We start from the raw sequence: 13296 nt of genomic DNA, 5'->3' as shown, positions 1-13296 counted from the left end.
TCCCATATTTGTTGCCTGAGAGCCCCTTAATTTCAAATTTTATAGCAATTCAGGGGGAGGGGGTTTATATTTTCCATTTCAGAGAGTCTCCTGCCTTCCTTAGCAGACACCTGTCTTTCCAAACCAAGACAGAGCCCCACCAGGCCGGCTGGGAGCCCCAAGCCCCGCTCAGGATTTCCCCCCGGTACCGGCGATGTCCTCGACGCTGGTGGCGCGCACGTCCAGCAGCACGGTGCCGTTGATGATGCAGCTGCGCAGCTCGAAGAGGCTGTGCAGGGACAGCGTGGCCACGTAGGGTTTGCTCCAGCGCTCACCCCCCGTCCTCCACGTCCTCCTCGAACTTCAGCCACCTGTGGATTTGGCCAGAGAGAAAAGGGCTCCAGCCCTGCAGCCCCTTGCATAAAACCATGGAGTGGCTGGAGGAGGTTCCTGCAACTGGGAGAGTTCCATGTCCCACAGAACTCCTCTGCCACCACAGCTGGCAGCAGGTGTCATGTAATCCTGGAATATCCTCAGCTGGAAGGGACCCACAAGGATCACAGACTGCAACCCCTGTGCAGGACACCCCAACAATCCCACTTAGAGATGTCCCTGGCCTCTGGAAACATGGAATCAATTCCAGAGGTGGAAGGGACCTATGAGGATCACAGGATCATCGAAACTCTAGAATTGGAAGGGACCCACGAGGACCATCAAGTCCAACTTCTGGCCCAGGATAACCCCGAAAATCCCACTGATCCCCAAACCAATCATTCCCTGACCTCTAGAACCATGGAATCTCCTAAGTGGGAAGAGACCCACAAAGATCATTGAGCCCAATCTCTGGCCCTGCCCAGAGACCCCAAAATCCCACCCTGTCCCAGAGAGCTTTGTTCAAACTCTCCTGGAGCTCTGGCAGCCTCAGGGCTGTGACCATTCCCTAAGAATCTGCTCCAGCAGGGGAAGAACCTTTTCCCAGTGTCCAACCTAAACCCCTTCTGGCACAGCTTCCTGCCATTCCCAAATCCCAGGGATTTATTTACCTGGCTGTCTCCTTCCACTCGGCATCCTCCCCCTCCTTCACGCAGATCTCATCCAGCTCCGTGAACAAGTCATGAGGAACGTGCTGCTCGTCCTCCTCCGTGCCCAGGATGAACTGGACCCGCTGGGATGGGGTGTCTGGGGACAGGAGGAGATTCCCCATCCCATTTCTGAGCCTGGATCCATCCCAGCACACTCACATTCCAGTGGCATCACAGTGGAACCAGTCCAGCCATAAACGCTGCGCTGGCCCCTTCCCACGGCTCCCTCCGGGCTCTCACAAGGGAAAGTGGAGCCTCCATCCCATAAGGATGGGCTGCTTTCCTTCCCCACACCCCTAGTTTTACACCAGGATCCCTAAATCCATTACAGATTTTTTATTTTATTTTATATAACTGCAAAATCAAAAAAAATTTTGGAAAAATTTTGGAAACCCATAAGGATGGGCTGCCTTCCTCCCCCACACCTCCAGTTTTATGCCAGGATTCCTAAATCCATTATAATTTTTTTTTATTTTATTAAGTTTATTTTACTGCAAAATCAGAGAAAATTTTGGGAAAAGGGGAGCCTTGCTAAAAAAAAGCCACTTTTCCTCGATAAAACAGCCCCACAAAGTATCCACAGGGACTGCTTTCCTTCCCCACACCACCCATTTTATGCCAGGAACCCTGAATCCATTATAGATTTATTTTATTTTATTTTATTTTATTTTATTTTATTTTATTTAACTGCAAAATCAGAAAAAAATTTGGAAAAATGGGAGCCTTGTTAAAAAAGAAAGCCACTTTTCCTCGGTAAAACAGACCAACAAAGTATCTACAGGGACTGCTTTCCTTCCCCACACCTCCAGTTTTACACCAGGATCCCTAAATCCATCACAGATTCTTTTTTTTTTTTTTTTATTTAACTGCAAAATCAGAAAAAAATTTGGAAAAGGGGGAGCGTTGCTTAAAAACAAAGTCACTTTTCCTCGGTAAAACAACCCCACAAAGTATCCACAGGGACTGCTTTCCTTTCCCACAACTCCAGTTTTACACCAGGATTCCTAAATCCATTATAGATTTTTTTATTTTATTTTATTTTATTTATTTATTTTATTTTACTGCAAAATCAGAGAAAATTTTGGGAAAAGGGGAGCCTTGCTAAAAAAAAAGCCACTTTTCCTCGATAAAACAGCCCCACAAAGAATCCACAGGGACTGCTTTCCTTCCCCACACCACCCATTTTATGCCAGGAACCCTAAATCCATTATAGATTTATTTTATTTTATTTTATTTTATTTTATTTTATTTTATTTTATTTTATTTTATTTTATTTATTTAACTGCAAATTCAGAAAAAAATTTGGAAAAATGGGAGCCTTGTTAAAAAAAAAAGCCACTTTTCCTCGGTAAAACAGACCAACAAAGTATCTTCAGGGACTGCTTTCCTTCCCCACACCTCCAGTTTTACACCAGGATCCCTAAATCCATCATAGATTCTTTATTTTTTTTTATTTAACTGCAAAATCAGAAAAAAAATTGGAAAAGGGGGAGCGTTGCTTAAAAACAAAGTCACTTTTCCTCGGTAAAACAACCCCACAAAGTGTCCACAGGGACTGCCTTCCTTTCCCACAACTCCAGTTTTACACCAGGATCCCTAAATCCATTATAGATTTTTTTATTATTATTATTTTATTTTATTTATTTATTTTATTTTACTGCAAAATCAGAAAAAATTTTGGAAAAGGGGAGACTTGCTAAAAAAAAAGCCACTTTTCCGCGGTAAAACAACCCCACAAAGTGTCCCCAGGGACCTGGCTGGGCAGTGGCGTGGTGGGCACCCCAGCAGGACTTACAGTGGTATCCCTGCTCGGCGGGCACCGCGTCCTTCTCGCGCTCCCGTTTCCGGTGCTTCTGGCTGTGGGCGCGGTGGTGCCGGTGGCTCTGGCGCACCAGCGGCATCCGCACGCCCACGTACAGGGTCCGGTGGCCTGGGGAAACAGGGATGGCGGCAATGTTGGTGGCTCGGCCAGCACAGCCACCCCAGGAGGAGGCCACAGAGTCAGGGCAGCTCCTCAGGGACCCGCGAGGTTCATCCAGGACCCACACAGGACACCCCAATGTTGAAGATTGCAATGCAAGGTGTTTTCCATTGCCATCTGTATGGCAGATGACCTTTGTCAAGTGGGCAGTTTGCCTTATCTCTCTCTTTGAGTGACCACATTCAATCCTCCATCGGGAGGGACATCTGCTGATAACAGACTATGGAATGTCACTGCATGGCTGATAAGAACTATAAGAACTATAACATCCCATCATGACATGCTCCGCCCAGAGGGAGGAGCCAAGCATTGCTACCCAGCTATAATCCAGAGGTTTTTGAGACACCAGCACGGCTTTCTCCACAGGATTCCCCAGAGGAACAGCAGCTGTCTCTCCTTCCACTGGATCTTCAGAGCAAGAATACATCCTTCTCTGCAGATCCCCCTTGCTCCAACAGAACCACCCCTGACACTGCAGGAGGGCTGAGCCACAATTCCAAAGGCACTGCCACCAACACCCCACAGGGTGTCAGGTTGGGTTCTGACTCTGTCAGTGTTGTTCTAGTGTACTCCATTGTTTGTTTTATCCTTTTTTTTTTCTTTTCCCTATTAAAGAACTGTTATTTCCTGCTCCCATATTTTTGAGAGCTCCTTAATTTAAAATATATAGCAATTCAGAAGGGTGGGGAGGGTTTACATTCTCCATTTCAGGGGAGGCTCCTGCCTTCCTGAGCAGACTCCTGTCTTTCCAAACCAAGACAACCAAAACTCCCACAGCAACTTCCCTCAATGTAAATTTCAGTGGATCCCTGACTTTGACAGACTTGTCCTTTTTTCCAAGCCCATTTTACTCAAGCTTCACACCAAGGGATGGTTTGGGGTCACCTAAATGTGCCCTGAAAGCACCAAAACCCTTCTCAAATTCCAGCTTGGGCTGGACACCACCACCACCCCTCAGGTTTGCTCATTAAGCAGGAGATAATACAATAATTATAGTTTTGAAATCTTTTTATGGCAGAAGGTGACAAGGAAAGGTCAAAGGAGCCCCATGACAATGAACTCCATGAGGAAAACAGGGAATCTGCACCACATCAAATCATTCTCCTGCCCTCTCCAAGCCAGGAGCAGCTGCTGTGGGGAAAGCAGATGGAAATTATCCAACCCCATGGACACATTTCCCACTGGGCCTCCACCAGGGCTTTAAAAGCCGTTGCAATAAAAAATAAATCAATAATTTGTTGTTTGACCAAGAACCACATCAGGTTTTGCTGCTCTGGATGTGATACCAGGAAAGGGACATTGCAGGGACTTTTCCCAGGGCCTGGTGGCTCTTCCAGCAGGATCTCAGCAGAATCCCAGCAGGATCCCATAAGGATCTCAGCAAGATCCCAGCAGGATTCCAGCAACTTCTCATCAGGATCTCAGTAGGATCCCAGCAAGATCTCAGGAGGATCCCAGCAGGATCCCAGTAGGATCTCAGCAGGATCCCATAAGGATCACAGCAAGATCCCACGAGGATTCCAGCAAGTTCTCATCAGGATCTGAGTAGGATCCCAGCAGGATCCCAGTAGGATCCTAACAGGATCTCTGCAGAATCCCAGGGGGATCTCAGCAGGATCTCAGCGGGATCCCAACAAGATTCCAGCAGGATCTCAGCAGGATCCCAGCAGGATCTCAGCAGGATCCTAGCAAGTTCTCAGCAGGATCTCACCTTCCAGCTCCTCCTTCTCATAGTGGATGTTGACCACATTGCTCGTCCTGCCCTGGTCAATCACGGCTTCCTCGTCGTGTCTCTAATGAGGAGAAGAAGGGAAAAGTTGGGGATGGGTCTGTGGAGCTCCCTGTCCATCCACCCTTCCATGAGGATCACGGCTTCTCCTCCAGGCACAGCCCAAAAACCAGGGACTTGTGGAAGGTTCTTTTCCCAATCCCAAATAAACCCATCCATGTTGTACACGATAGGAGTCTGGAATGGTTACTGTGGGGGGAGAGGCACTTCAGACCCAAATTCGGGCATTTCAGACCTAAAAGTACTCAACCCCCTGCTTTGTTTTTGTAGCTGATTTCTTAAAAAATGGAAAAATACACAGGGATTTCCAAGGTGGGGGGAAAGAGCCACCTTTGGTCTCAGGGTGGCTCCTGCAGGACTCCCTGGGTGGCTCTTGGCCACAGGACATGGCCACCAATGACCTCCAGAGGCCTTCAAGGTCCTGCAGAGGCTCAGGCTCCCCTTGGTCCGAATTCCCCATGGAAAACAGCATTTCCCATTTTTTAACTGAGATTTCTGAGCAACCTGCGCTCATGGGATGTACCCCTGTCCATGGCAGAGGGGTGGGGCAAGATGGTCCGATGGTTTTCCAGCCCAAACTATTCCATGAGTCTTTTGTGCTGGAAATACTAAAGGAAGGAATCACCATTGCTCAACTTTCCTCTTCTTGTGCCCCCAAGAAAACCAAAATCCCATGATCTGTGCAAACAAACTCTGCAATGCCCAACAATCCATATTTTCCATCAATTTTCCCAATTATTTTCCATCAAGTTTCCCAACTATTCCTCATCTAAAGGCTCAAGGGGAAGGTTTGGGATGATTGAGTGGATGAGGTTCAATGCCATCACTGCTACCGAAAATTATTCAAACAACAAAAATCACCCAGATTTTGATTCCTGAAAGTGAAGGTGGAAAAGGAGCAAAATCCTGAGGGAATTGGGGGGACTGGAGGGGCTGCTGGATGAGATTCCAGGAGCAAGAGCTGAACCAGCTCAGAGCAACCACAGCTGGAATCTGTAAGGAAAGTTTCCAACCCCACCAGGCAGACACTGCCCTTGTATTGATAATGATGCCATGAGGTGATTGGAAAATGGAGAATAAATAATGGATTATGATTTCACCTGGATATCAGGGAATCTGCTCCCCCCAAATTCCTGCTTTAACCCACGGATGGAAAACCTTCAGGTCCCTCCAGGCACGGGTGAGTTTGATGAGGAAGAGGAGCAAATATTCCTGCTGGGAATGATTGCTGGTGCCTGAGCACCAATTCCAGAGTTCCAGTGTCGCCTCCTCTGCCTGCCCTGGACCTGCCCTCCCCACGTTGCCCAGCAGCCGGATTTTCCTGCACCAGTGGCTCTTCCGTCCTCGCTCCAGTGACACCCATCACCACCCTCCTGCCCTTCCCAGCACCCTCCAGAGCCACCAAAAAGGACAAAACCCCAGCCCTGGAAAAGGCACAGGGTGAAAGAGCTGGATAAATCACAATTTAAAATGGGAATTTTAATAAAATGGCAAATTTGAGCACAGCTGTGGCAGTGGGAGTGAACAGGGATTTGAGAGGGGCAGATTCAAACCTCCCTCAATTCAAGCCTCTTTCTCCCCAAAAAAGACATTTTGCCAAACATTCCCCCTCCTGTACCCCAGGGAAGCTCCAGCAGGATTTGGGGGAGTTTTCCCTCCCTCAGGGGATGCACAGCCCCAGCAGAGCCCCTGGGATTCTCCCAGAAAGGGTCACACTGTCACTGCTGTGACCTCGTGGGTCCCTTCCCATCCAGGCCATTCCTTCATCCCCGTGTCCATCCCCGGTTTTGGGGGACTCCGGATGGATCAGGGGTCAGAATCCCTCAGGACAAGGTGGCACCTTGTGCCCCTCACCTCCAGAGACAAAAATGGATAGGATCAGAATCCAGAGTTCCAAACCCAGGATTATTTACACTCCCCAAAATTCTCCACACTCAGAAAACACCATGGAAGGGAAGAACCCAGCTCTGGTTTATGGAAAATTCTCCAGAATGGGGTGAAAACACCACATCCTGCCAGAGGAAGGACAATCGGCATTGGGGTGGATTTTAAACCCAAATTCCCAAAGAGCGAATGAGGTACAAACTGTCAGGAAAAGAAACATCATGGGCAGGGCTGGTTTCCATCCAAATTTCCTGCAGAAAATCAGGGAATTCCTGGAAGGTCTCGCTTTGGCACCAGCCCCATCCCTTGGGGATCTTCATCAGCCAGAGCCCGTCCTGCCGCGGGACAGAGGCTCCGGATGTGAAAAATGTATGCATTTTATGATTGGCTTTTCGCAAATATTAAAATGAATATTATATGTGTTGTGTTAGAAAATAATGCTGTATTAATTTTCTTAAGTACTGTGTTAAATATAGTTTTAGGTTATAATAATTTTTAAAATAGAAACGATGCTATGTAAGATGCTTTGTTTAACAGAAAGGGGCTTGCAGTGAGATAGCAGCCACAGGACACCTAAATCTTTCAGAGAAAGGGAATTTATTGCCTTCTTTTCAGAAGAAACGAACTTCTTCCCCCCTTGAAGGCGCTGTTAGGATTAGAAGGAAGAAGTTGACACTGACCAGACAGAATCCTGTGTTTGAATGGAATTTATGCATCATGGATGAGGTGTGTGAATATGCAACAAGCTATTGTTCTTAAGGGTTAATCCTTTGTTAACGGGGTCCTTTTTCGGGCTCATGATGCCCAGAAAAGGTACCTGGACTGTCTGTAACTCTTTGTTTTTTATTGTCTCATATTGTCCTAATTCAATTTGTCCAAATTGTTATTACTCTAAATGTGTTACTATTCTTTTTAACTATTTTACTACTATTAAACTCTTAAAAATTTTAAAAACAAGTGATTGGCGTTTTTCACACCGGACAAGCCCCATTCCTCCTCTCCTCCCTCTCCAGCTCTGTTGCCTCCCCGAGCTGAGCGAATCCGGCATCTCCATCCTCCTCACTCGTTTGCTTTATGAGCTCCCTGCAGAGCTCACCTGCCCGCAAAGGTGACCCGGGTGTCGAATGACCCGGCCGGGAAGGTGACACCGAGCTGGGAAAATCCCGCCGGGACCAAGCCCGGAGCCCCACTGAGGGTGATTAACCAGGATTGAGGCTCCAGGAGCTTTAGGAGGGGCAGGTGGCACCGGTGGGATGCTCTGACATCCCATGGCCCTTCCCTGGACACATCCCCGAAATCACAGCGAGGGAAATGCTGCCCCTCCAAACTGCCCCAGTCCCAGTCAGGCCACTCAGCGTTGTTCTGGTTTTTTAAGTTCTTTTAAGCCTTCTGATGTTTGTATTTTTGTGATGAACTTTCTTATGGACTTTATGTAAATAATTAATTGGTTTGGATTCTTTTACAGAGGAGGAGAAATCTGATGGGCTGTTGGTTTTGTCCAGTGTCATTGGAGAGGTGGCACTGTCACCCTCCAATCCGCGGTCACTTTTGGAAATCTATAAATATTGGAGTCAGAAATTAAACTTCCCTCTCTTTTACCTTGGAGATTCCAGTTTTATTTTGTGTCCTGGAGCGACAGACTGGGACGAGCTGTTCCCCTAAAGACATTCGGGGGGATTTGAGGATTTATGGCCATGGAGCCGTGGGTTTGGGGTGGGATGAAGGGACTGCTCCCATGAGGATATTCAGGGGAAATTGAGGATTTATGGCCGTGGAACCATGGGTTTGGGGTGGGATTGAGCAGAAAAGGGGATGGCCCCAAAGCAGGGGTTATCCCAGGATGCCTGGATGGGCACCAGCCTTGCCTCTCCATCCTCCTCCACTGCCAACAGCCTGGCAAGCACCAGATCATCCAAACTGGGCTGCAAGGGGGATGCCGAGCTTGGCATCGCTCACCCTGGAGTCTCAGAGCAGCCAGAGTTGTTTCAATTTGCTGTTTTCTAAGGAGAAAAATTCAATTTGGCTGGCTGGAAGTTGTTTTCTGGGGAGACTGAAAGGAATTGTTGCTACTAGGAATGAAATCAGGAATGGCTGGAGCAAAGCAGGAAAACCCATTTTGGTTCCTCTCCATGTCCCATCCCCTTGGGAATCTCCCAAACCCCACAGCCTCCCACCCCAAGTCCCCTCCTGGCCCTCTCCACCACCTCCCACCCCCTTTTCCCCCAGCTGAGGGCAAACCCAGCCCTTTGCTCCCCAAAAATCCCCTTGACCCTTGTTTGTCCCCAAAAATCCCCTTGGCCCTTTTTTCCTCCCCAAAAATCCCCTTGTCCTTTTTTTTGCTCCCTGAAAATCCCCTTGGCCCTTTTCTGCTCTCCAAAAATACCCCAGTCCCAGCAGGGAAGGTTCAGAAATTGGGGAGGGTTGAGCTGTCACCTCCAACTCTTCCCAAAACACCACTTGGAAGTCTCTGACTTCCTTGGAAATTCATTATTTTATCCCATTTTCCAGTCTCTGCCTCCTCATGTGTGTCCTGTCCCCCTCTCCAAATCCATATTTTGTTGGGATTTTGTGTCCCCCAGAGGGATCCTTGGGTGTTCTGCCTCAGTTTCCCTGGCTCCCTGCGACTCCTCAGGTTAGGAATGGAAATCTCCTGCTCTGGGGATGTTTTGGGGTAATTGAGGATGAGGAAAAGCCCCAAGCAGAGGCTCAGGACCAGCCCTGAGCCCCCCTGGCCCCAGCCCAGGACACACCAGGAGCGGCCACCAGCAGCGCTGGCAGGATTGATGTCGCTCACCCGGCCCGAGGTGTAATTAATAATTAATAATTCATTAATAACTGACCCACAGTTCTGATGAGATGAGGGTAACAGGGGGGACCTGGGGGCTGCTGAGGTGGCAGAGAGACCCCCCTGACCCCTCTCCATCGCCCTGGACAAAGCCCTGGGGTCCCCAGGGCCGTGTCACCCCCAGGGACCCCCCTGGCTGGGGCTGGGGGAGAGGAGGGGTCTCTGTACCCCCAAAATGGGGCTGGGGAGGGACCCTCTGGTCACAGCCAGGACATCCCCAGGACACCATGGTCACAGCCAGGACATCCCTGGGACCCTCGTATCACAGGCAGGACATCCTAGGGACACCATGGTCACAGGGTAGGGGTGACAGAAACTCCATTCACGCTGTAATTTCTGGGCAGATTCGTTGATTCCCAACCTCTCATTATTAATTTCCACCCAGAGCAGCTCCCGACAGTCTTGGGGTGTGGGGCGGGGGGGACAGGGACAAGGAGACCCTGAAAGGGGGGGACAGCCCAAGGGAGGAGAGCCCAGGGGTCCCCTGCCCCCTCCTGCCCGGGCACAACCCTTGAGACCCCCAGAATGTGGGGCTGTGACAGGGGACAGTGACAGGGGGGACAGTGCGGGGTGGCAGTGATGGGATGGCAGTGACAGAGGGGACAGTGACAGGGGGGACAGTGCAGGGTGGCAGTGATCGGGGGACAGTGACTGGGGGACAGCAACGCAGGGACACTGATGGGGGGACAGTGACAAGGGGGACACAGGGCCAGTGACAGGGGACAGTGATGGGGTGGCAATGACAGTGGAACAGTGATGGGGGGACAGTGACCGAGGCAGACAGTGGTGAGGGGGACAGTGCAGGGTGGCAGTGACGGGGGGACAATGACAGGGGGACAATGACAGGGGGACAGTGATGGGGGATGGGGGGGACAGTGATGGGGGGGACAGCGCAAGGTGGCAATGATAGGGGGACAGTGACGGGGGTACAATGACAGGGGGACAATGACAGGGGACAGTGCAGGGTGGCAGTGAGGGGGGGACAATAACAGGGGGACAATGACGGGAGGACAATTACGGGAGGACAATGAGGGGGGGGGACAGGGGGACAGTGACAGGGGACAGTGCAGGGTGGCAGTGAGGGGGGACAATAACGGGGGGACAATGACGGGAGGAAAATGACGGGGGTACAGTGAGGGGGGTACAGGGGGACAGTGACAGGGGACAGTGCAGGGTGGCAGTGACGGGGGGTACAATAGCGGGAGGACAATGACGGGGGACAGTGACGGGGGGGGGGGACAGTGCCGGGGTGACGCGGGGCTCTGCGGGGACAGTGGCCTTTGTCTCCTCTCCCAAAGCCGCCCGGGGGAGGGGGGGGCACAGGCAGATGCAGATGCACAGGAGGAGCCGGAGGGGGCTCGCTGAGGGGGGGGTGCCCTTCCCCCCCTTCCCGCGCCCACCTCCCTTTGCACACCCGGACCCCCATCCCCGACACCCAATTCACGGACACCCCCCCCCACACACACCGATGCCCTTCACCCCTCCGCGCTCCCCTCGCCCCCCCTGCAGAACCCTCCCCTCTCCCCCCCCGCCCCGGTCGGAAATGCCGCAGTGAAGCGGGCGCGGAGCATCCTCCGGCCGGCCCGGGGGCACCGCGCGCCCCCCGCCCGCCGGCCCCACCTGGTAGCTGAGGATGCCATCGGGCTCGGTGCTGCCGGCGGGCATGGCTGGGCCCGGGCACCCCCCCGGGGCGGGGGCCAGGGGGGGCCGGTGCCGCTCACAGCGGCTCCAGCATCGCCGGGGCCGGGGCCAAACCCCGCCCAGGCCGGCGGCAGCAGCAGCGGCAGGAGGAGGAGGAGGAGGGGGAGGAGGAGGAGGCAGGGCCGGGAGGGGCGATGCCCGCGGGTTCCCTGCGCCCCCAGCCTCGATTCCCTCCCCAGCCCCGCTCCGACCCCCCAGGACCCTCTCGGTGCCCCCCGACATCGCCCCCATCCTCGCTCCGGCACCTGCCCTCGGCTGACCCCCAACGCCCCCAATTCACCCCAATTCCCTTCAGCACTCAGCGCCCCCCCCCCCCCGGCATTGCCCCCTCCCCCGTGCCCGCAGCAGCGCCCCCGGATCCCCCCCGGGATCCTCACCCCGATTCCCCTCTCACCCCATCCCCCAGCATCACCCCCGGCCCCTCCGGCAGTCCAGGGTCCCCTCCCAGAACCACTGCCCGCCCTCGGTGCCCCCCAGCACAATCCTGACCTTCCCCAAAACCGTCCTGGTACCCTCCAGCACCATCTTGGTACCTCCCAGCACCATTGTGACCCTCCCCAAAACCATTCTGAACCCCTCAGCACCATCCTGATGCCCCCAGAATGATCCTGATCCCACCCAGCAACATCCTGACCTTCCCCAAAACCACCCTGACCACCCTCATCCCTATCCTGATCCCCCCCAGCATCACCCCAACTCTGTTTCAGCACCATCCCTTGATCCCCTCGAGCCTCCCCCTCAGATCTTCTCCAGTGTCACCCCCAAATCCCTTCAGACCCCCCAGCCCTCTCCAGCTTCACCCCCAGTTCCCCTCCAACATCCCTCCCCAGCATCACCTTCAACATCATCCTGATCCCCTCAGGGTCATCCTGACCTTCCCCCCAGCATCATTCTGACCCCCCAAACACCATCCTGACCCCCCAGAACCATCTTGGTACCCCCAGCACCATCCTGACCCCCTTAAAAACCATCCTGGGGGTACCACCATCCTGGTACCCCCAGAACCATCCTGATCCCACCCCCAGCACTGTCCTGACCTTCCCCAAAATCATCCTGGTACCCCCCAAACACCATCCTGACCCCCCTCCAAGGTCATTCTGACTCTCCAGATCCATCCTGATCCCCCCAAAACCATCCTCAATTCCCCAGCACCATCCTGGTCCCCCCAGACCCATCCTGTTTCTCCCAACGCCATCCTGACACCCCCAGCCCATCTCCTCAGGAATCTCCCAAACCCCACAGCCTCGCCCTCAGCCCCCCTCATCCCCTCCTGGCCCCCTTCACCACCTCCCACCCCACTTTTCCCCCAGCTGAGGCCAAACCCGGCTCTTTGCTCCCCAAAAATCCCCCTGAGCCTTTTTTCCTCCCTAAAAATCCCCTTGGCCCCTTTTTTGCTCCCCAAAAATCCCCTTGGCCCTTTTTTCTCCCCAAAAATCCCTTTTTTTGCTCCCCAAAAATCCCTCTGAGCCTTTTTTTCTCCCCAAAAATCCCCGTCCCTTTTTTGCTCCCCAAAACTCCCCTTGATCCTGTTTTGCTCCCCAAAAATCCCCATCCTTTTTTTGCTCCCCAAAAATCCCCGTCCCTTTTCTGCTCCCCAAAAATCCCCTTAGTCCTTTTTTCTCCCCAAAAAATCCTCCTGTCCCTTTTTTTCTTCCCAAAAATCCTCTTGGCCCTTTTTTTCTCCCCAAAAATCCCCTTGGCCCTTTTTTGCTCCCCAAAAATCCCCTCATCCCACCCAAAAATCCCCTTGGCCCTTTTTTTACCCCAAAAATCCCCTTAGCCCATTTTTTACCCCAAAAATCCCCTTGGACCTTTTTTTACCCCAAAAATCCCCTTGGCCCTTTCTTTACCCCAAAACTCCCCTTGGACCTTTTTTAACCCCAGAACTCCCCTCGGACCATTTTTTCTCCCCCAAAATCCCCTTGTCCCAGCAGGAAAGGTTCAGAAATTGGGGAGGGTTGAGCTGTCCCCTCCAACTCTTCCCCAAACACCGCCTGGAAGTCTCTGACTTCCTTGGAAATTCATTTTTTTTATC

The 13296-nt window shown here is 52.2% G+C and overlaps 1 protein-coding gene across 1 annotated transcript in view; it reads right to left on the bottom strand.

The window, feature by feature from the left end:
• Positions 1-11364, bottom strand: part of SLC4A8 (solute carrier family 4 member 8) — a 33421-nt gene extending 22057 nt beyond the window's left edge. Inside the window, 6 exon segments of the mRNA XM_074530530.1 lie at positions 189-318; positions 320-350; positions 1023-1158; positions 2857-2991; positions 4754-4835; positions 11181-11364. Coding sequence (XP_074386631.1) covers positions 189-318; positions 320-350; positions 1023-1158; positions 2857-2991; positions 4754-4835; positions 11181-11225 — 559 coding nt within the window. The 5' untranslated portion in view covers positions 11226-11364.
• Between the last annotated feature and the right edge of the window lie 1932 nt (positions 11365-13296).

The sequence above is a fragment of the Zonotrichia albicollis genome, chromosome 33 (assembly GCF_047830755.1).
Source record: "Zonotrichia albicollis isolate bZonAlb1 chromosome 33, bZonAlb1.hap1, whole genome shotgun sequence".
NCBI lineage: Eukaryota > Metazoa > Chordata > Aves > Passeriformes > Passerellidae > Zonotrichia > Zonotrichia albicollis.
The sequence above is the reverse complement of the archived record's forward strand: the minus strand, read 5'-3'. Positions and strand labels throughout refer to the sequence as shown.